Genomic DNA, 21605 nt, shown 5'->3' with positions numbered 1-21605 from the left:
AACAGGAAGGACATCCGGACAGTAAACACTCAGCACCATTCAGTTGACCAGACACCACCCTGCAAGGGATTATGGGGTCATTAAAAGAGGATTTACAGGTAAGAGATTTACTCAGGTTCCTCTGTGTGAGCAGATCAGGATTCAAGTTTAGCAGAGGGTAGGTCCTCTAACCTGGCATTTTAGATATCCTGTTATGGTTAGCCAGCAGCAGCTGTGGATGGTGGAGGAGAGCGAGGACTCAGAGGAGGGGCCGGGACCATCAAGGAGTGGACTGCTGCCTTCAAGGATGGTGGGGGCTGGCAGCAGTGACAAGGAGGTTCCCGAGGAGCCTGTGCCAAGTGCACGTGAGTGCAGGATGATTCGTAGAAGAGAACAGCTGAAGCTGCACAGATGACTCAGGAGTAAGGATGCAACATAATGGCCCCTCCCTCCAGGGAATATAAGCCTGGTTTCAAACAGTTTTTGCCTTTGCAAAAGGCAAAAACGTTCGAAGGACTCCGCTTTGTGATTAAAGACTCCGGTTTATTTCTCTAATTGGACTAATTGGCTGCAAGCCATCCGTTATCTACAAAGGGGTTTAATTTGTAGATTAAAGTCATGAAAGTTTGAGTTACTGAGTTTATCTGTGTTTGCTCTCTGGGAACCCGGCTGGGTCAGAACAAGTCCTGGACCACTACTGATTCTTAAAGCAAACAAATAGAAAAAGAAGACATTAGAGTCAGTCCTGGGCACTGAGAAATCTCAACTTTGAGAAATCCAGGAAATTCTATTTTCAATCTCCTCCCCCCCCCCCCCCCCCCGCTTTACTGCAAAAAAAACATAATGAGTTTCTTGGAGACCTGCAACCCTATAAAGCTGGATGGACAAACTGACCGGCCAGCTGTCTCCCAGCCCTGAGAGGCCAAGAGAAAGGAAGGGAAGCAGGGAGAAATCCTCCTCCTTGCCAGCCTCAGTTTCTCTACTCGCTTCTGCCTCCGACAATCCTGGGTCTCCACCTAATACTCTTTGCTCAACATTAGATAGATAAACAAGGGGCCCAACTTCTCAGTGGCCTTGAAATTGAATATCATTAGCCAAAGAGGAACAGGTCCTCTCCAGCGGGTGAGGTTCAAAACGGATAGTCGTTTCTCACTTCCGATGTTTTTTCAAGTCCTTCCTGATCTCAGTGGGATTTTCACCAAACAACATTAATGCTCAAGCAGGTTTTATTTGATACAGATCACCAAAGGGACCCGGGTAGCTTCTTCCAGCCCCACCTGGCTGATATCACGGGTTTAACACGGTTCTTATTTAATAAAAAGAAAAGACAAGAGAAAAGATTGAGGTGTTTAGGTAAGGTGTTTATTCCAGTACTACATGAGAGGGGACGAGAATCCACACTATGATCTAGCCTACATTTTTATGTTTACATATTTCTGGATTTACCGCTATTCTACATCCTTCCCCATTTTCAATAGTGCGGGGTCTTTGAAGGGAATGTGAGAGATTTATTCAGTCTTCTTTTGAGTACGATATATTCCAAGGTCTTTATCCACAGGGATGATAAGCTGACATTTGTTATCCAACCTAGCGGGTCCCTGTTCACACGATCCTGGATTTTCTCCTTCCTTGCATCTCACAACTAGTATAGTTTTACGTTCTCTTTGAAGGGAAAAAAGAAGGGAGGGTGAAGAAGAGGAAGAGGAAAAGATTATCACCAGTCAATGTTGACTTGAATCGGCAAAGACTTTTAAGATCATCAGCCGCTTTAGAACTCGCAGACAACTATCTGGAGAACGGTTGATTCACCCAAGGGTTTGCTCGACTCCGAAAACCCAGTTCTTGGAAATGCACCTTCACATGGAGAAATCTCAGGGCTCTGGCCCACAGAAATTCATTTTGGGTGCCTCCTGTTGATTGCAATAAGGGTAATGACCTTACCAACCAAGAGGGACATGGGTGCCAAAATCTTATAGCCAAGCTCACAGCCACAAAGAACATGTGGACATCCTTATAAGCAGATGGTTCAAAGTCCTCCCAGATAACAGATAATCAGAGTTGGCAGGGACCTTGTAGGTCATCTAGTCCAACCCCCTGCCCAAGCAGGAGACCCTACACCATTTTTGACAAATGGCAGTCCAATCTCTTCTTGAAAGTCTCCAGTGATGAGGCTCCCACAATTTTCAAGGGCAAGCTGTTCCATTGGTTGATTGTTCTTACTGTCAGAAAATTTCTCCTTATTTCCAGGTTGAATCTCTCCTTGATCAGTTTCCATCCATTATTCCTTGTCTGGCCCTCGGGTGTCTTGGAAAATAGCCTGACCCCTTCCTCCTCTCTGTGGCAGCCCCTCAAATATTGAAAGACTGCTATCGTGTCTCCTCTGGTCCTTCTCTACCCTAGACTAGCCATGCCCAGTTCCTGCAACCGTTCATCATTTTAGCCTCCAGTCCCCTAACCATCCTGGTTGCTCTTCTCTGCATTCTTTCTAGAATCTCAACATATATTTTTTTTATAGCGTGGTGGCAAAAACTGGATGCAGTACACTAGGTGCGGTCTTACTATAACAAGGCTTAGCTCAACAAGGCTCCCACTCTGAAAAAAGCACCGTGATTTTATCTGACAGCAGGAATAGTTCTCCTTATGATGCTTCCTTCTTACCCAGAAAGGATCTGGTCACCCAAAATAGGGGCACTGTCAGCTAACTGAAAATGCAATAAGGTGCAGAAGTGATTACATTTTGCAAATTGAAAAGCACAAGGTAAGTCCAGATAGTGTCAATTCTGGCACTTTTAGGTTGTATAGTGACTCTGGACTAGCTCCACGCTCGAACCCTCCTCCCTGACAGCTTAGGGGCTTCCCAACGTATAGAGTCTTCTCTGTCCCCAGTCAACCTTACACTTTGTCTGCCTTCAACTGCATTCTAGGCATCTCCAATGTAGAAGGTTTATTTATCTATATGTATCCAGGAATATGTGCTATATTAGTAAAAGCTTTGTGGCTTAACGTAGGAGAAAACATGTGCAAATTAATACATCCAAAGCTCGCCCATAACTTTTTCCTACCTTTCACAGCAGCTCATTCCAGCTTTACTACACTGGCAATGGAAGCAACGAGCTGTTCTCCAGGTGGACCCAACGGGATGATTTTTCCCATCATATCGATCAACGCAGGTGTTTGGGTTCACCACTTTACCTAAGACAAAAGAATCCAGTTGAGCCTCCAGTCATACCCAAATCACCAAACTGTACCAAGAATCCTTCTAGAGCTGGAGGTTACTTTCAGAAATCTACTATTGAACAAATGTGACCATATAAATCCTCTGCTTTTGCTGCGTACTATTATCATTTACCTCTTAGCTTTGTAAGGACTCTCAATGATCAAACAAGTTCTGCATTGGTCCAGAAGGTGTTTTTCTGGCCCAGTTGGGATGGATGGATTTCTATCCACCTTGGATAGAAACCTGGATTGTAGAAGCTAAGCCAGAAACATTTCAATCGGCATTGCTAGACGTTTGCAGGCAATACAGTGAGGTGAGGAATAAAGAGCTTCCTTACCATCTTTAAGCTGTGGTTTTAGAGGATCCGAAAAACATTCTTCTTGACATGTTGCCAACATGAAAGAGAAGATGCTCAGACAGATGAAGATTCTCTGAGAATGGAAGAAAAGAAACAGTGAGTCGACAGAAGACTTGGTAGTTTTTCCAGAAAGCGGTCTGTTCAAAAATAACGTTCTATTGTCCTCTTCAGTAATATGATAATAGCAATAGCACTTAGACTTATTATTATTATATTGTAGGCAGCTGGCTGCAGAAGTAGCTTGCAGTATTGCACTCTAACCACTGCGCCACAGAGGCTCATAATGCTCATGAACGTTGGGAAAAGCCCTCCAGGTGAAGTTTACAACCATGAGAAAGTGTGCATTGAGATCTCTGTTGCACAACAGGGTCAACCTGGAACACATTCCTCCCTCCTCTGGGGCAGCTGCTCCCACGTCAGGATACCCAAATATCTCAGCCTTTTGTTCATCCTCCAAAGTAGTTTGCAAAATAGTTATTCTTCTCTTATCTCACTTTTCTAAAGAAATACCTGGTTGCATTTGATCTTCCCTTCTTGCTCTATTTTATCTTTATCTTATCTAAATCATGTAAGCATGGTTCACAAAATTGTCTGCTGCAACGTCTTGCCCGTCAACGGCTCTTCAGCTCCAACCACAAGAACACACGGGCAAACAACCGATACAAACTCAAGGTAAACCGCTCCAAACTCGATGGCAGAAAATACGACTTCAGCCACAGAGTGGTCAACGCCTGGAATGCCCTACTCAACTCCGTGGTTACAGCCTCAACCCCTCACAGCTTCCACCTCAAACTGTCTACCGTGGACTTCACCCCATTCCTAAGAGATCCTTAAAGGGGACTTGCATAAGTGCACCAGCGTGCCTACCGTCCTTGTCTCACTGTCCCCATTTATCTGTATTTATTCCCTTTATTCTTGTTTATGCTTGTTATCTTGTACATGTTTGACAGACAAATAGAGTAAAAATATGTACAGATTGATCCTCTTATTATTCTCCCCACAGCCTTGACCGTGTGGAGGGTGATTCAGCTGTGAGAAAGGGAAGGTCCCACAAGGGACTCCTTATTCCTTCCACCATTCTCTTTGTACATTTAAGTCAGTGAGAGTTCTTTCTGCAAATAAACCATCTTTGCTTACCATCATGGCTTCGGGAAAGTCCACGGAAACTCTTGGTAGGGAAGAAGGACAAGGAGTAGCAGTATTCTCTCCGAGATCAGCAAGGAATCTGCTCGTGCAACTTTTGTAGGAAAAAGAAACAACCACAAGACACTCCTTACGCACATCTTTTTAAAAAAAGCCTATGGTTGTGCCAAAATAGCCATTGCCAGAAGGTAAACAGTTCCTTTACAAATAGTTCCTATTTGTTTGGGGGATAATGTTAAGAGGAAGTTTTCATCAGCTTCAGAACAACTTGTTAAAAAAAAAGAATGAAACAATGGCCAAATTCATAGAATGGGAGAAGGTCAAATAGACAGGTCTGCAGCCACTTCCCACCCTCTCACAAAATGCCCTCTACCCATTTTGAGTATTGGCTCTCTTACACTCAAAAGTGGGACTTACGCTATTTCCCAAGGATTTCAAAGTCAGAGTCAGACTTATTAGAGCATTAAGAATCTTATCTGAAATAATTAAAGGGAAATTTAGCAAACAAACCCAATGCATCATATTGCATATAATAAGAGCAGCGAGGATACTTTTTGTGCAGGGTTAGAAATTAGGTAACATACCATCCAAAGAGATGTCAGTACAAACAATACCCTATTGTACCAAGAGGGACAAACTTACAATAGAACTAAAAGGCAGGGAGGAATCAGAATACTATGGGATATGGGATAGAGCAGGAGTCCCCAACCACCGGGCCGTGGACCGGTACCGGTCCGTGGAACATTTCCTACCAGGCCGTCAGTTTGCTGGACGCCGCCATCTTGTTTGACCAGAAAGTTCTTCGGGGTGAGCTTTTCCGTTTGAAAAGCGGTATTTGGGTCCTGAAGGAATCCTCGTGCCTTAGTTTCATCGAAGTTTCATCTTGTCGGAGCTAATTAGTTGGAAGCAGCTAATTAGTTGGAAACAGAATTCTCAAATGAAACAGTAAACGGTTGTGCTGGTACCTTTGTCTTGTGTTTGCGGTCTGGGAACCAGGTTTGGGTCAGAACAATTGTCTGACCAACCATACTAAATGTATAGACCTCAATGGAACATCATCTACATGGAGGGAAGTATGCGGTGGGGTACCCCGAGGTCTGTCTTAGACCCCAAATTCTTCAAAAGCTCAGAAACAATTTAGATAGCAGGGTAGATGACATCAACCTGGCAGGAATAGCCAACACTTTAGATGAGGAGTGTCAAAATGGTGGCCTGAGGGCCAAACGCATCACATGCAGGCCACGCACACCCCAGCTCTGCAAAGGGAGAAAAAAAAAACCATGGGATGGCACCGTGTTGTGGTGAGTTTGATACCCGTGCTTTAGACCTTGGCAACTTTAAGACTTGTGGACTTCAATTCCCAGAGTTCAACCCCTGCTTTAGATGATAGGCTGAACATCCAGGAAGATTTTGATAGTTGAACAGTGGGCTCTTTCGAACAAATGCGATTCAGAATCAAACAAATAATGTTTTACACTTAAGCAAGAAAAATCATGCGCACAGGTATAGAATAGTTGGCACCTGGCTCAACAGCAGTTACTGCCACAGGGATAACAGATAACAAAATAATCAGAGTTGGAAGGGTCCTTGTAGGTCATCTAGTCCAACCCCCTGCCCAAGCGGGAGACCTTACACCATTTCTGACAAATGGCAGTCCAGTCTCCTCTTGAAAGACTCAAGTGATGGCACACCCACAACTTCTGAAGGCAACTTCTGTTCCATAGGTTGACTGGTCTCACTGTCAGAAAGTTTCTCCTTATTTCCAGGTTGAATCTCTCCTTGTTCACTTTCCATCCATTATTCCTTGTCTGGCCTACAGGAGCTTTAGAAAATCTAGCAGTCTAAATACATAAGTCTAACTGCTACTGCTATTTGGCTCTCTTGTCTGGCCCTTTTCCTTCAGGTCCTGCCCAATTTTCTGGAGGGCTTCTTTCATAAATAATTCTGTATTTTACATCACTCGTCAATGGTTTTCGAACTCCACACCCTTTCTGTATCCTATAGTTTAGCTAAAGCAGCCTGTATTGCAAATCCGCTACATTCAATGTATCCTTGATTATTTCATTGATTTCTTATACTTTTCTTAAAACAAAAGGGAAACTTAAATGTAAAGTAAATCTTTGTAGACCTTCTCTTTAACTTTTATAACATTAGGATTGATAGTTCTTTTCCCCCCAATGTGGAATGGCTCGTTCTCTCTGAAGGCTAATATTTCAGGTTTATCCTTGCTGAAAAGCACCGAACTTAGTGTTCCTGGTTTTGTTTCCTTAGGAGATTAGATTTATGAGGGACACAGGTGCTTAAAGTAGGATTAAGGATTCTCTCTCTATTTGATTTTGCAAACTGAATCTAAAGAGAAGTTTGTTTTCTATTTCTGAGAGTTCGCCCATTTTAAATCTTGTTTATGACTTACTACCAAATAGAGATTTGCTGTGTCTAGTTCCGGTGCAGAGAGTATAAAAAGCAAAGCAAATAGTATTTATGTATTAATGTATATTGTTTATTTATTTCATACCTCTGCTATTTTTACAAATATGGCAGCAGATATATCTAATATTCCTTCCTCCGCCTCTTTTCCATACAACAATAACCATGGGAGGTAAATTGGTTGAGGAAAAGTGACTGGATACGAATAAAAAAGAAACAATAGGACAGGGAGGGTAGGCACATTTTTCAACACAGGGAGCCAAGGATTGTTTCTATTTAGAAATTTATTTTGTGGTGGGTCCAGCATTTTCTTAAGTTTGCATCACTGGAGTTATTTAGTCCCAATTCTTAATCTTCTGAGTTCACCACTGCATCTCTAATGCAAAGCAATTCAGTGAGGCCAGAGCGAAGGCCACCATAGCCCAGAGAACATGAAATTCCTGCCTAAGACTCAAATTAAAAACTTATTTAGGCTTAGCTCACTTAGCACCAGAGGACAGACAGACTTCGAAGAATGTCGAGGTGAAAAATTGACAATGAATTCTCACTTCTAATGCTTTCCATTCTTTCTTGCTCTCTATGGGCTTTTTGAGGAGCAACATTAATGCTCAAGCAGTGTTTTGCTTGTTACACAATGCCAAACTGATGCAGAGAATATCTCCCAGCTATGCATGCCTTATATTGCAAGCCCCACCTCGTCCTTTAACCTGATTGTTATTGAACTAAAAAAAAGAGGCATGGAAAAAGTTTAAGACGCTGATCGTGAGAGATTTATTCAGTTTCATTTATACATAAGAGATTTATTCCAGCTCCTCCACGTGAAAAGGTCAGACATCACATCGCTTCGATGGGTCATCAAGCCGATAAAATTCATATTTACATGTTTTTGGATTTATCACTGCTTTACAGCCTTCCACTTTGGCAATACCACCATACCTTCAAAGGAGAAGAAAGAAGTCGACCTTAATTGACAAGGTCATCTAGGTTCATCTGCCACCTTAGAACTTGCACAATATTCTAGAAACTTCCTGGGAGAAATGTTGATGCAGCCAAGGCCTTATTTCAGGGCTCTGTGCCATGCAGTCTTAGAAGGTAATAAACAGCATCTTAAATTATATCCGGAAAAAAAGTGGGACCAGGTGTGGCTCATTGTATAATATGGGTAAACCTAGGGCAGGGGTGGGATTAAAAAATCCCAGCAACTGGTTCGCTGCCTGGTTGTTGGGTGGGCATGGTCATGGTAGGTGTGACCTACCAGAACTTCCAGGGGAGCATTTTTCATCTTCCCAAGGGTCTGGAGGCTTCACTCGGGCCACTGGGAGGTCAAAAACGGGCTCCCCCGGCTCTGGAGGCCCTCTGGAAGCCGAAAACAGGCCCATTTCCGGACTTCTGGAAGGCCCATTATTCCAACTCCCAGAGCCTCCGCATGGACTCTGCACTTACCTGCATTGCATGGAGACTCCTAGGGAGGGGCGGGGAGGACAGGCCAGCCAGTTGGTTGAAATACTGGTTCAGTGAACCAGATGAAAACCTAACATCCAGGTTGCTCAAACCGGTGTGAACCGGTAGAATCCCACCCCTGAGCTAAGGGTACTAATCAATTGCACGTGCCAACGCCTTCTGGACCACTTGTGGTTCCCAGGCCATCCCCATGTAGAGTACATTTTAGTAATTGAAAGAGAAAGTGACCAAGGCATGAGTGACCATGGGCAAAGGCTCCAATTGGGCACAATTGGCACACTACTCAAAATTGTGCAATAGCTATAGCTGCCAACGGCTCCTTGAGCAAGGAAAGTGTGTACCAGCTCAGACTGGGGAAGTTCCTCCCTGTCCAGAGTCATAGATGACATAATACCTGGGCCTTTGTGTTGCCGGGGAGGAGGCAAAAACCCAAACCCACTCTGTCTTGTCAGGGTTGAGTCAAAGCTGATTCCTCAGTTTTAGGTTTTGATATTCAGGTTTTGAAAAAACATCTCTACAGACCCCTCACATTCTGGACATAAACTGTTTCAACTCCTACCCTCAAAATGAGGCTATAGAGCCCTGCACACCACAACAACTAGACACAAGGACAGTTTTTCCCCGAATGCCATCACTCTGCTAAATAAATAATTCCCTCAACACTGTCCAACTCTTTACAAAGTCTGCATTACTCTCACTATAACTATTAATCCTCCCATCCTTCCTTTTATCCATCTCCTCCCACTTATGACTGTATGACTGTAACCTTGCTGCTTGTTTCCTGATGGTTTTTATTGACTGTTTCCTAGTATGACTTGATTGCTTATTATACCCTATGACTATTATTGAGTGTTGTACCTGATGATTCTTGACTCTTGATGAACGTATCTTTTCTTTTATGTCCACTGAGAGCATTTGCACCAAGACAAATTCCTTGTGTGTCCAATCAGACTTAGCCAATAAAGAATTCTATTCTATTCTATTCTATTCTATTCTATTCTATTCTATTCTATTCTATTCTATTCTATTTCTATTTCTATTTCTATTTCTATTTCTATTCTATTTCTCTTCTCTTCTCTTCTATTTCTATTTCTATTCTATTCTATTCTATTCTAATTCTATTTCTATTCTATTCTATTCTATATTCTCTCCTATTCTATATTCTATTCTATTCTATTCTATTCTATTTCTATTCTATTCTATTCTATTCTATTCTATTCTATTCTATTCTATTCTATTCTATTCTATATTCTCTCCTATTCTATTCTATATTCTATATTCTATTTTCTATATTCTATATTCTATTTCATTCCATTATGTTTTGTGTAGATCGTGAAAAGAAGACTCGAAGGACTTGAGCTCTGAGACCCCCCGCATTGAAGAAACTTGGGGTTTGACCTCTCCTACCCCACTCAACACTGACGGGAACTGGCCACGAAGTCCAGAGAAGTACGGCCAGACAGTGACTCCCACTGGTCCCAAAAGATAGGCATGATTCTTTACCTGTGGCAGCATGACATTCCTACTTTGAGGCACTCGCATTCTAAACAATCGTCTGTATTCCATTTGGACCCAATGGGATGTTCTTTTCCATCATAACGATCCACACATTTGTTTGGCCACACTTCCTTCCCTTAAAAAAAAAAATTACTTCAGGTGAACTGGAAGCTGTGCCCAAACCGACATTAGCGCAAAGGGTGACTGGTATACAAATTCTCTGCATTTGCTACAAAGCATTTTGTTTCACTTATTGATCAGATTTGTAAGGACCCCGTGATGAGCCAACAACTTCTGCGTTATTATGATTGGGGTTTTCTGGTCTAGTCAGGAGGCCTCTGGTGGAAGTCTGGGCTAAACACATCTTAAACAGAATAACAGAGTTGGAAGGGACCTTGTAGGTCATCTAAATACAACCCCCCACCCAAGCAGGAGACCCTACTACATCATTTTGGAGGTTGGCAGTCCAGTCTCTTCTTGAAAGCCTCCAGGGATGAAGCTCCCACAACTTCTGAAGGCAACTTCTGTGATTGTTCTCACTGTCATAAAATTCCTCCTTATTTCCAGGTTGAATCTCTCCTTGTTCACTTTCCATCTATTATTGCTTGTCTGGCCTCCAGGTGCTTTAGAAAATAGCTTGACCCCTTCCTCCTCTCTGGGGCAGCCCCTCAAATACTAGAAGGCTGCTCTCCTGTCTCCTCTGGTCCTTCTCTTCCCTAGACTAGCCAGGCCCAGTTCCTGCAACCATCCATCATATGTTTTAGCCTCCAGTCCCCTAATCATCCTGGTTTCTCTTCTCTGCACTCTTTCTAGAATCTCAACCAGTGGTGGGATTCATTTATTTTTTTTACTACTGGTTCTGTGGGCGTGGTCTGGTGGACGTGGCAGGAAAGGATACTCTAAAATCTCCAGTCAGAGACAGTATTTGCCAGTTCTCCGAACTACTCAAAATTTCCATACTGTTTCTCCAGAATGGGTCAGAACCTGCTGAATACCACCTCTGGTCTCAACATTGTTTTTAATAGTGTAGATGCATTATTCTAGCCGTACAGTCATGATTTGTTCGGATCAATAAAGAGTTTGGTTACCGTTCATAAAGTAAGGTTCAAAGGCCTCCATAAAGCATGCTGCTTGACATGTAGCCAGCATGAAAGAGAAGACAATCAGGCTGAAGAACACTCTCTGAGAAAGGAAGAAAAGAAAAGAAAAAAGAAAAGAAAAGAAAAAGTAAGTCAGCAGAGAACTTAGCGGTTGCTTCAGAAACCGGCTGTTCAAAATCTTTCTAATGTCCTCTTTCAACACAGGCAGTCCTCAACTTACAACAGTTCACTTAGTCACTGTTCAATGTTACAGAGGCACTGAAAAAAGTGACCGATGACCATTTTTCACAGTTATGACCTTTGCAGCATCCCCATGGTCATGTGATAAAAAAATCCAGGTGTTTGGCAAACAGGTAATACTTATGTCCCCCTCCCAAAGCAAAACTCTGCATTGGTATTAAAGGTAGAATCATAGAAGTACAGAGTTGGAAGGGACCTTGGAGGTCATCTAGTCCAGTGGTCACCAACCAGTGGGCTGGGGACCACTGGTGGTATGCGAGAAAATTTTGGTGGTCCGCAGAGAAATGTCACCCCCAAAACAATTAAGGTTGCATGGGAACACAAGGCTGAGCCGCCCACGTGGCCGGCGGGAACACAAGGCTTGTGTCACCTGCGTTGTGAACAACACGAGGTAGTGAGGGGAGGGGGGAAAGGGCAGAGGGGGGGGGGGAACTTGCCCCACTCGCCCCACGCACTTTGCCTGGCCACCGGCCTGCTTCTTTTCGCTTCTTCCTTCTTGTGCTTTTAGATGCATGCAAGGAAAGCAGCAAAAGTCTTTCTTTCTCTCCCCCAAATCTGCCAGAAAATGAATCTTTGGGACCCTGCAAGGCCTCCTGCTCCAAGAGGCTGCGCCGGCAAAGACTCGTTTCTGGCGGAGTTTGGGGGAGAGAAAGAAAGACTTCTGCAGCTTCTGCTGTTTTCCTTGCACGAAGCCGAAAGTCTCTCTCTCTCTCTCTCCCCCCGAGAATTGAGCTGGAGGCGCGGTATCCTGCAATCCCAAATAAAGAACAATCGATCGGTAGGAAAACGGGGTGGTTAATTTTCCGGCAGACTTTTTGGGGGGATTTTCCCAGGGTCTCTGGTCCGCGGGATTTAAAATTATGAGTTTGGACCAAAAAAAGGTTGGTGAATCCCGATCTAGTTCAACCCCCTTCTTGAAAAGGAAAGCCTCTATTCCAAATATTACCCTCTAGCTAGGATTGAACTCACAGCCTCCGTACTGTGAGTCAAGAGCTCCACCTCTAGGCCACCGGAGCTCATCTTGATTCCATTGATTGAATTGATCCCACTACAGATGGAAGGAGACCTACTTTACTTACACATCAGTGTCATGCCTTCTCCCACCTGGGGGACTTTGTGGAGGAGAAAGGGGACTCCTTAATTAATAGTTCTTTTTGTCCTTTCTCTCTTCTGGGGTTCTAGAGAAGTACCTGCTGGCATTTGTGCTTCGTTTCTTTCTGTATTTCTGCCTTTACTGAAGGAATCTGAATAAGCTACAGAGGATTCCTCTCATTATTATGAGTACAGCTACAACTCTGGGTTCGGCGTCGAGAGATCGCCTGTTCCAACAGGACCGCCTCATTCTTCCAGCCGTTTTCTTCTCCCCTCCAAATTAAACCGAGCTCCGGTTTGTGAATAAAGAAGAAACCATTTTACTTACCATCTTAAGAGGCTTTGGGTAAGACGCAGGAAACTTTTGCTAGGACAGAAGGACAAGGAGCCGCTCCTCTCTCTGAGAGTCAGCAAGGAACCCGCCGGTTCAATTTATACACAAACCAAAGACGGCCCCTGGGTGCAATTTAACAAAAAAAAAGAAAGAATTTGGAGAGTTTTGTCAGAATAGCCGCTGCCAGAAGGGAAATATTTACTTTATGACTAGTTTGTGTTTGTTTTGTAGATGCGATAAGGCGAAAGTATTTTAGAACAATATGGTTTAAAAAAAAAAATATCGAAATGATGGTCAGCAGGATGTGTGAGTTTGAAGCAGTTGGATGTGCAGCCTTTTCCCCAGCTGCTCCCAAAATGCCCCCTACCTATGTCGGGTACAGGTAATCCTCAATTTACGACCAGAGTAGAGCCCAAAATTTCCGTGGCCCAGTGAGACATTTGTTATGTGAACTTAGTCCCATTTTTACAGCCTTTTGCGCCAAAGTTGTTAAGTAAAGCACTGCATTTGTTAAGTTAGGTAAAAGGTTGTTAAGTGAATCTAGCTTCCCCATTGACTTTGCTCGTCGGAAGGTCTCAAAAGGGAATCACATGACCCACTACGACCGTCATAAACAGGAGCTAATTGCTAAGCATCTGTATTATGATCACAAGGAGGTTGTAATGGTCATAAGGGTGAAAAACTGTCATAAGTGTTCTGACCAAGGCTTCCTGAGACCGTAATTAAGCACACGCTTAGCCCAAATAACTCTTGTTTTATTTCAACTCTGGGAATTATGTTCATTCCCAGCCAATAATGAGTCCCAAACAGTCTCTCGAGATAAGCACCCACCTTTCTCTCCTTTGAATTGCTGCCAACAACTAAAGTACCAAATTAATGGTTAAAAAATCAAAACGAAGTATACGAAGTCCACACAGAGCTTCAAGGTTTAATCCAAACAGAACAAACATCTTTGCTTCCTGCAAAGGTTTCTTCACCTTTGCCTGACCTTTATATCTTATGGGAGGGGCAATCACCTCCCAGTCGCCCCTTCTGCTTCAGCTGCTCTTGCCTTCTAGCAGCTCTGTGCACACATGCGCAAGGAACAGGCTCCCCTGGGTCCTCTGCCTTGCTGCTGCCAGACTCCGGAGGCTCTGGAGTCAGCACACAATTTCCAGATGGTTCTGGTCCCGTCTCTGCATCAGATGCAGGACCTTCGTCTGAGTCCTCTCCAAACTCCAGGACTGGTCCCCGTTCTTCCCCACTGTCCAGTTCCACTGGTGTCTGCACAGGCTGCCGATGAACCACAACAAGAAGTCCCTTTTTTCAATGCCGTTGTAATTCAGAACAGTCACTAAATGACAGTTGTGCTGTTGTCGTTCTTGCCATGAACATGTATATTGTCAGCCTGATGTCATCCGTGGGCCACCAATCGGGGTGGGCGGGCTGACAAAGCCCTTGTTGCAAAGCCCTCGTTCCCTACTCACTGCTCATTCAGACGTCGCAGAGATCGGGACTGAGGCATTTGTGACCTTAATGCGGAACAGCTGATGGGGCGGCACGTCAGCAACTATGAAGCCCTGGGACTTTGCAGCAATGAAGAGAGCGGCTGGCGGGCGCAGCCGGTGTTTAGGAACAACATTCTAGGGAAGGGTGATTGGGCCCGGGTGGGGGAGCCAGGATGGTTGGGGCAGGGCACATCGGGTGTATAAAGGTGGTAGGACCGATTGGGAGTTAACCCTGACTTTAATCTATGCTAGCTTGTCTTGGCTAGCTGCTGTTCAGTAAATTACCAGCTCTGTCTGGAAGAAGATAAACGACTTACATCCAGCCCTGTTGTGCTTGTTGTGCGTGTGACGGAACCTGACATGTACATCCCAACTAGACTGTGTTGTTTCCCTGTGTCGTATAATATATGTGGGTATAGACATGATTTTGTATTTATGTATTTATTCCATTATGATTGTGTAGTGTATATTGAAGGCGGTGTGAGAGCTGCATGCCACAAAATTTCACTTTAATGCATGCTGATTAGCGTACATTCAAAGTGACGATGTCGTAAGTGGAGAACCACCTGTACACAGGATTGCCCCTTTCTCTCAACCCAAGGAAGCAGCACCTTGCCAACACAACTAGTGGACTTCTCCTGGCAACTTTCAAGTGGACAACACTGACTGGAAGGTACAAAAACTAAAAACAAGCTCGTAGTTGAACGGAAAGATTGTCCTTCACCTCAAGACCTCAGTGAAGATTCTTAGCCACCCAGGTAGAATTGTCTGGAAAGTGAATCATGGCCACCAGACCAGAGGTGGTCTTCAGCCGGTTCTGAACAGTTCTGGAGACCTGGTAGCGGAAATTTTTAGTCGTTCGGAAACCCGGCCAATCGCGCTTCTGACTGGCCCTGCCCCCATCGATTCCCCACCTCCCGAGTCCCAGCTGATGGGCTGGGTCTTCTTTGGTTGCCTTGCAGAGGAAAACGGAACTGTAAAGCAGGTCAGTGGGATGGGGAGGGAATGGGATTTTGCAGTATCCTTCCCCTGCCACACCCAACATGCCACGCCCACCTATCCATGCCCACAGAACAAGCAGTAAAACTTTTTGAATCCCACCACTGCACCAGGCATCTTGTCTTTTGGGTTTACAATATTGCAAGTTGCTTATCTCCCGAGTAGAAAATAGAGAGAGATAAGCAGCTAGAGACAGAAACAATTTAGATAAGCAGTGAAACGTTTCAAAAAGACAAGAGGTCCAGTTGCCAGGACCCAATTTCTGGTTCACTTCAAGACACATAATCTCTGTCACTGCAGCCTCCCAGGACCTTAGATCCTGACCATCTGTGGATTATTATTATTTTTCAAGCTGTCCCTTCAGACTTCAGGGGAAGCTGTTAACTCTCTTACTCATTCAATCACGCTAGACATTTAAGAGAGTGGTACGGTGGCCTAGAGGTGGAGTTCTCACCTCACAATCAGGAGGCTGTGAGTTTGATCCTAGGCAGAGGCAGATATTTCTCTCTCTGCGCACCATGAAGAATATATCTGCTGCAAACTCCGCATTGGCGGCCAGTAAACACTCAGCTCCACACAGTTGCCTTGACTCCGCCCCGCAAGGGATTATGGAGTCATTAAAAGACAAAACAATTCTAGAAGATGAAGATTTCTTTTGGCTGTTTCATGGAATGTTTGTTTTCCTCTACCTCACAGGAAGCCACCTTGGTTTTCTTGAAAATGTCATGGAAAAGAATTTGAGCAAAGCAGCTCTTTACAGAGTACATCTTTATTGCACTCCGTGACCCATGTTGGGTCAATGTTATTTGCTTTCCTGCTATACTCTGATAAAAGGCTCTTAGACTACAGGTTGCACACGGGAAATAAGACATAGGACAGATCTCTGTTTTGTAATAAATCATTTACAAGACTTCAAACTAACCAAATGGGAGAGAGAAGCTGTAACCCTATTCTAAAGGGCTCCGCCAATTGCAAGGAAAAAAAACCTGAAATGCCAGTCTGAACGACATTGCAGGCAGAATGAACCTGAAATTCCAGTCTGAAGAACATTTAAGAGATAATGAGCCATTCCAAAATTGTGGAAAAGGAACGACAAATCATAATGTAATCAGAGTTACTGAGAAGGTCCCCGCACGTTATTTTACTGGTAAAGTGGTCGTGTCTTTGAGATAAAGCGCAGGAAATCAACTGGAAATCAACTATTAAGGATGCATTGAATGTTTCACATTTGCAATCCAGGTTGCTTTAGGTACAGGAAGGATATGAAGTAAAGTTTGAAAACCATCGTTGAGATGTGATTCAAATGCAGAACTACTGGTGAAAGGCCCTCACCAAAAAACATGGACTGTGTAGATCATATTGTGCAGAGAACCAGGTGAAATAGGAACACAGGGCAGCCAAACGAGCTGTTTAAGCTTTTGCCACAAAAGAACATGGCAGAGGATTGGAGTCTTTAGCCAAAGGTTTCAGGAATAAAGCCACGCAGGATTCAATCAAGTATTTAAAAGCAAGAGAGATCAGACGTACATTTCTTGAGAAGAAACAGCCATCATGTATTCCAGAAACGATTTACAGGAACAATTTGTGGCCAATGCAAATAACTGCACAAGAAGGAAGCAGAGAATTATGGAGGCCTCTTTCTGCTCTGGGCCATCAACCAAGTTGGTGTATTAGTAGCACATTGGTTAGAATGCAGTATTGCAAGCTAACTCTACCCACTGGCTCAAGGTTGACTCAGTCTTCCAAACTGCCGGTGTTTGTAAAATAAGAACCCAGATTGTTGGGGGCAATATATTGATATAAACTGTTCAGAGAGTTATGTAAAGCATCAGGGAGCAGTACATACTGTAAATCTAAGTGCTCTTGCCATTGGTGTTTTGGTATTCCCGGAATCGTGTCTCATCAAAGACCAACAGCTGGAGTAAAGCAGCTCTGGGTATCTTCATCGGAGGGTTACAATCCTGTGTGCAAAGGGTCCATGGGAGAGTATGAAGCTCACCGAGAGCAGAGACCGAGAGCAAGTGTGAAGGACGAACGCAAAACAAGCTGTGAGCTGGTAACCAAGAGAAAAAGAGCCTGCAGAGAAAGCAAGTCTACTCCGTCAAATGCCTTATACTGAAGATTTTAATAGATAAAATGAATGCTGGAAACACAGTATAAACAGAGGACATTCTTAAACCTCTAAAATGCCAGTTTCTAGCTTGGGCGACTCTGGGAAAAGAGTGAGAGGAAGTCTACTTCTTAGAGTAGGACAGTCAATTTCCAGGTGGTCTACAATCCTTAAAATGGGTAGGGGGCATCTTGGGGGAAGCGGGGGAGGAGGATGCAGATCTGGCTGTTTCCAGTCCTCTCGTTCTACTTCATCTCTCCATCATGTGGTCTTTTCTTTACCATGTTCTTCTGAAGTTAATGACATGGTTCCCCTTGATTGTATCTATCAGAGACCAATGAAGTGTGATGCATGTCTTTTCCTCTTGGCAGTACCTATTTCGGCACAACTTGCACCCAGAAAATTGTTAATAGGTTCACAGGAGGCAGTCTCCTTTTTCACACTGCTGTCTTCTACTTCTATATAAACTGGAGGAACAAATTCCTTAGTGGCCTCACAGAGACCTGCTACTCCTTGTCATTCCTCCTACCAAGAGTTCCCTTAATTCTTCTCCAAATCCAAGATGGTGAGCAAAATTGTTGGCTCTGCTTTGCAGCAAGAGTTTGAGTTGAGTTGGATGTAAGAAGGGAATGTCTGCAGGAATGAGATGAATAATATGAGGCAGCTTTCTGGATATTATTTGGGTGAAATAAAGCTGAAAATAAAAAGACACGAATAAATATTAACGGAGCATCAAATGCAATCAGACGCTCCTTTAGAACATCAAAAGAGAGAAAGTAGAAAAAGAATGATTTGCAAAACTAATTAATTGCACTTTGTGGTATTAGGGAGGAGTGTAAAATCCAGGCATTGCTGATGTAATTTTTCGGTGAGGACTCAGATTTTATTTTCTAATTATTTAGTAGGATTAACAGTAGATACACAAATGAACAAACACCAGTTTTTGTATGGGAGAATATATCAACTCAGTAATATAGATTCAGGATTAGCGTTTTTTCACAGGAAGGAAGGAAGGAAGGAAGGAAGGAAGGAAGGAAGGAAGGAGCATTAAAATTGTGTTATTCTTTATGGATTCACAAATCTTGCACTAGAACGTTCGGGAGAAAAGACATGGCTGAATTCCAAAAATAAAGAGAGATTTCAACTGCTGTCATTATTTCCAATTTGTTGTTTGAAATTTGGATTCCCACTTTGAATAGCAGCTATCTGAAAATTGAAGAAATGGGGTAAAAGAGATAGAAAATGAAGAAAGTAGAAGAAATAGCCATTGAGTCAATGAGTTTTGTGACTGGACATGTTTTCTCTGGTCACTTATTGTATTTTTTCTTGTTCTAATTTCTTAGAGAGTTTTCTTCATCCTGATTGCCTTCTTTTTTATGCTGGCTACGTGTCAACAACAGAGAAGAATACCGCCTCCTGACTTAAGCCGGGGTAATCAAGCTCCTTCTTGATCTGAGCAAATATTCTACTTCTTGCAGGAAGCTTGTCCAGGGGTTCCGGAAGCGTCAGGAGAGGAGAAAATAGTCACCTGTAGCCTCCCTTTCCTGCTTATCCATGAATTAATTGCTGGAAGTGCCCTTGGGAGGGTTTTCAACCTGACTAGCTTCCACCTGCTGCTTGGCCTCCTCCGCCCAGATGCTATGGAGAACAAACCTCTTGTCTTCAGGCTTGAGAAGGAGGTCCTGCCAATCTGAAAAATAAGGAACATAAAATGGTTTGCAGCACAGGAGGGATTCAAAAATCCCAGCCACCGATTCACCGCCCGGTTGCTGGGTGGGTGTGGCCATGGTGGGCTTGGCCTACTGCAACTTCCGGGAGGCCATTTTCACCTTCCCCAGAGTCCGGAGGCTTCCCTCGGGCCTCTGGGAGGGCGAATGCAGGACTTCCGGAAGGCCCATTTTCCCCCCTCCCAGACCTTCCACGCAGACTCCTGGGAGGGGAGGGAAGGGAGAGGTGGGGGGAGGACAGACAGTCATTTCAACTACTGATTCTGTGAACCAGATGTAAATTTAACATCCGATTTGCCAGAACCAGTTTGAACCGGCTGAATCCACCCCTGCTTTGCAGCAAGCGCGGATCATTTATATCCTTGCCACATTTGTCCAACAGTGGATTTCTCACAGCTGCCCCCAATTGGAGCATTGGGTTTCCTGGCACAATTTGGCGATTTGTCTGTGCAAAATGACAGAATCATAGAGTTGGATGGGACCTTGGGGGTCTTTTAGTCCAATTCCCTGCTCCAGCAGCAGACCCGATACCATTTCGGACCACCGTTTGTCTGAGCTGTGGGTTTAATTGGAGTTTTTCTCCTTACGTAGGAAAAATGCCCAATCTGATAGGGAGAGATTACTATGAACCTGCTGCACATTTTCCTCATGATAACTCGTGTTAATTTCCACAGAGGCCTGGGATGCACTGCTACCAGAGGTAGGAAGATCTTCCCAGCAGGGACTGGATATATGACTTTGCGTGTGATTTTCTAACTTAAGCCAGAAGTGCTCAGTGAGATTGTTTGCTTGTATATTTAATTAAGTTAACATGGAGCAACTTTACACCGTTTGAGATAGCAGATATCCATGCACACCCATCAACATTCAAGGAAAGGTTCCCCATGTTCAGTCATGTCCATTTCTTAGCCAAGAGTACCCGCATTATCCAAATACACCTCCATGGCAATGTGGCCATCATGACTATATGACGTGGGGCCTGGGACACTGTTATCTTCATGCTGAAGTGGTACCTATTGATCTACTCACATTCACTCGTCTCTGAACTGCTAGGTGAGCAGGAGATGGGGCAGGGAACATGGGCTCACCCCATCAGGCAGCACTGGGGACTCAAACCTGGCCTGCCAGTTTTCCAGCCGGCAAACTCAGAGTCTTTACCGGTTGAGCCATCGCACCTTTAATGCACACAATATTCAGATGCAGAAACTTTCAGCCTAAGCATTTTAGTGAACTGTCTTTCATGATAATCCCCCATCGCTAATGTAGGTCACCATGTCATCCCTTCCTCTCCGGCTGATGATATTCAATTTCAAGGCCACTGAGAAGTTGAACCCCTTGTTTATCTATCTAATGTGGAGCAAAGAGTATTAGGTGGAGACCCAGGATTGTCGGGGGCAGAAGGAAGTAGAGAAACTGAGGCTGGCAAGGAGGAGGATTTCTCCCTGCTTCCCTTCCTTTCTCTTGGCCTCTCAGGGCTGGGAGACAGCCGGTCGGCCCTTTTGTCCATCCCGCTGGGCCTGGTGGAAGGTCTCCAAGAAACTCACAATTCTTGTTGAGATCAAACAAAGGGACACTGAAAATATATTTTCCATTGTGAGATTTCTCCATGTCAAGAACTGACCGTGCCTTTTTCTTCTTCTTTTGTATTTGTTCGATTTAAGGTTCAGTAGTGGTCCAGAGGCACCTCTAAGATGCAAGACAACGGTACATCTTCCGTCATCAATGTGCTGTTATTCTGATCTCCTCACCTAGAGGAACCTGATTAAATCTCTCAACATGTGAATGAACCTGAATAAACCTTTCCATCACCCTCTTCGTCTTTTTTCTTGTCTTTCCTTGATATTAATTAATAAATTGTATGTACACTGAGAGCATATGCACCAAGACAAATTCCTTGTGTGCCTAGTCACACTTGGCCAATAAAGAATTCACTCATTCATTCATTCATTCATTCATTCAACTTGATATTGGTTTATAATGTCATGGAAATGGTGGAAGGGGAGATGACAGAACAACGCTATTCCATCCATATTTATTCACATGGAACAACCTAAAAATGCATGTGGAGATTGGAACAATAGATATACCTGAGGACTAGAGAGTTGCGTTCATTAATTTGTTAAAGTCAAGGAGCAAATTCTCGCATGAAAAATCAAAGTGGCCATAAGGAACCTTCAACCTTCATTTCCTGTATAGAAGAAAAGACAATTCAACTGTGCTGAAAACAACCCTATGGTCCCCAAACCTTTAAAAAAGTTAAAACTTTTCCACTTTAAAATATATTCTCTCATTTATTTAACCGATATGCTGAATATACAAAGAGGGAATCTGAACTGGAAGAAGAGGAGCACGATTTTAAAACTGGAGCATTCAGGCCACCATAGATGCACCAACACAAGTAAGGTTGAGCTGCCCACCCCACCCTGGCCACGTC

General features: G+C 43.8%; 2 protein-coding genes across 2 annotated transcripts; both read right to left on the bottom strand.

Annotated features, from left to right (window-relative positions):
• Positions 1–1319: 1319 nt before the first annotated feature.
• On the bottom strand, positions 1320–4821 carry LOC148125006 (small serum protein 3-like). The gene is made up of 4 exons (XM_087938816.1): positions 4692–4821; positions 3534–3627; positions 3042–3171; positions 1320–1641 (listed from the first exon to the last, which is right to left on the bottom strand). Exons 1-4 carry the CDS (start codon positions 4695–4697, stop codon positions 1488–1490), a joined length of 384 nt encoding a protein of 127 aa, XP_087794942.1. The 5' UTR covers positions 4698–4821; the 3' UTR covers positions 1320–1487.
• Positions 4822–7871: 3050 nt separating this feature from the next.
• On the bottom strand, positions 7872–12983 carry LOC113445828 (small serum protein 5). The gene is made up of 4 exons (XM_026715188.2): positions 12843–12983; positions 11171–11264; positions 10089–10218; positions 7872–8060 (listed from the first exon to the last, which is right to left on the bottom strand). Exons 1-4 carry the CDS (start codon positions 12843–12845, stop codon positions 7952–7954), a joined length of 336 nt encoding a protein of 111 aa, XP_026570973.1. The 5' UTR covers positions 12846–12983; the 3' UTR covers positions 7872–7951.
• Positions 12984–21605: the final 8622 nt, after the last annotated feature.

The sequence above is a fragment of the Pseudonaja textilis genome, chromosome 9 (genome assembly GCF_049901715.1).
Source record: "Pseudonaja textilis isolate UNSWEBS1 chromosome 9, rPseTex1.2, whole genome shotgun sequence".
Classification (NCBI taxonomy): domain Eukaryota; kingdom Metazoa; phylum Chordata; class Lepidosauria; order Squamata; family Elapidae; genus Pseudonaja; species Pseudonaja textilis.
Note: the sequence above shows the minus strand (reverse complement) of the source record. Positions and strands in the feature narration are given on the sequence as shown.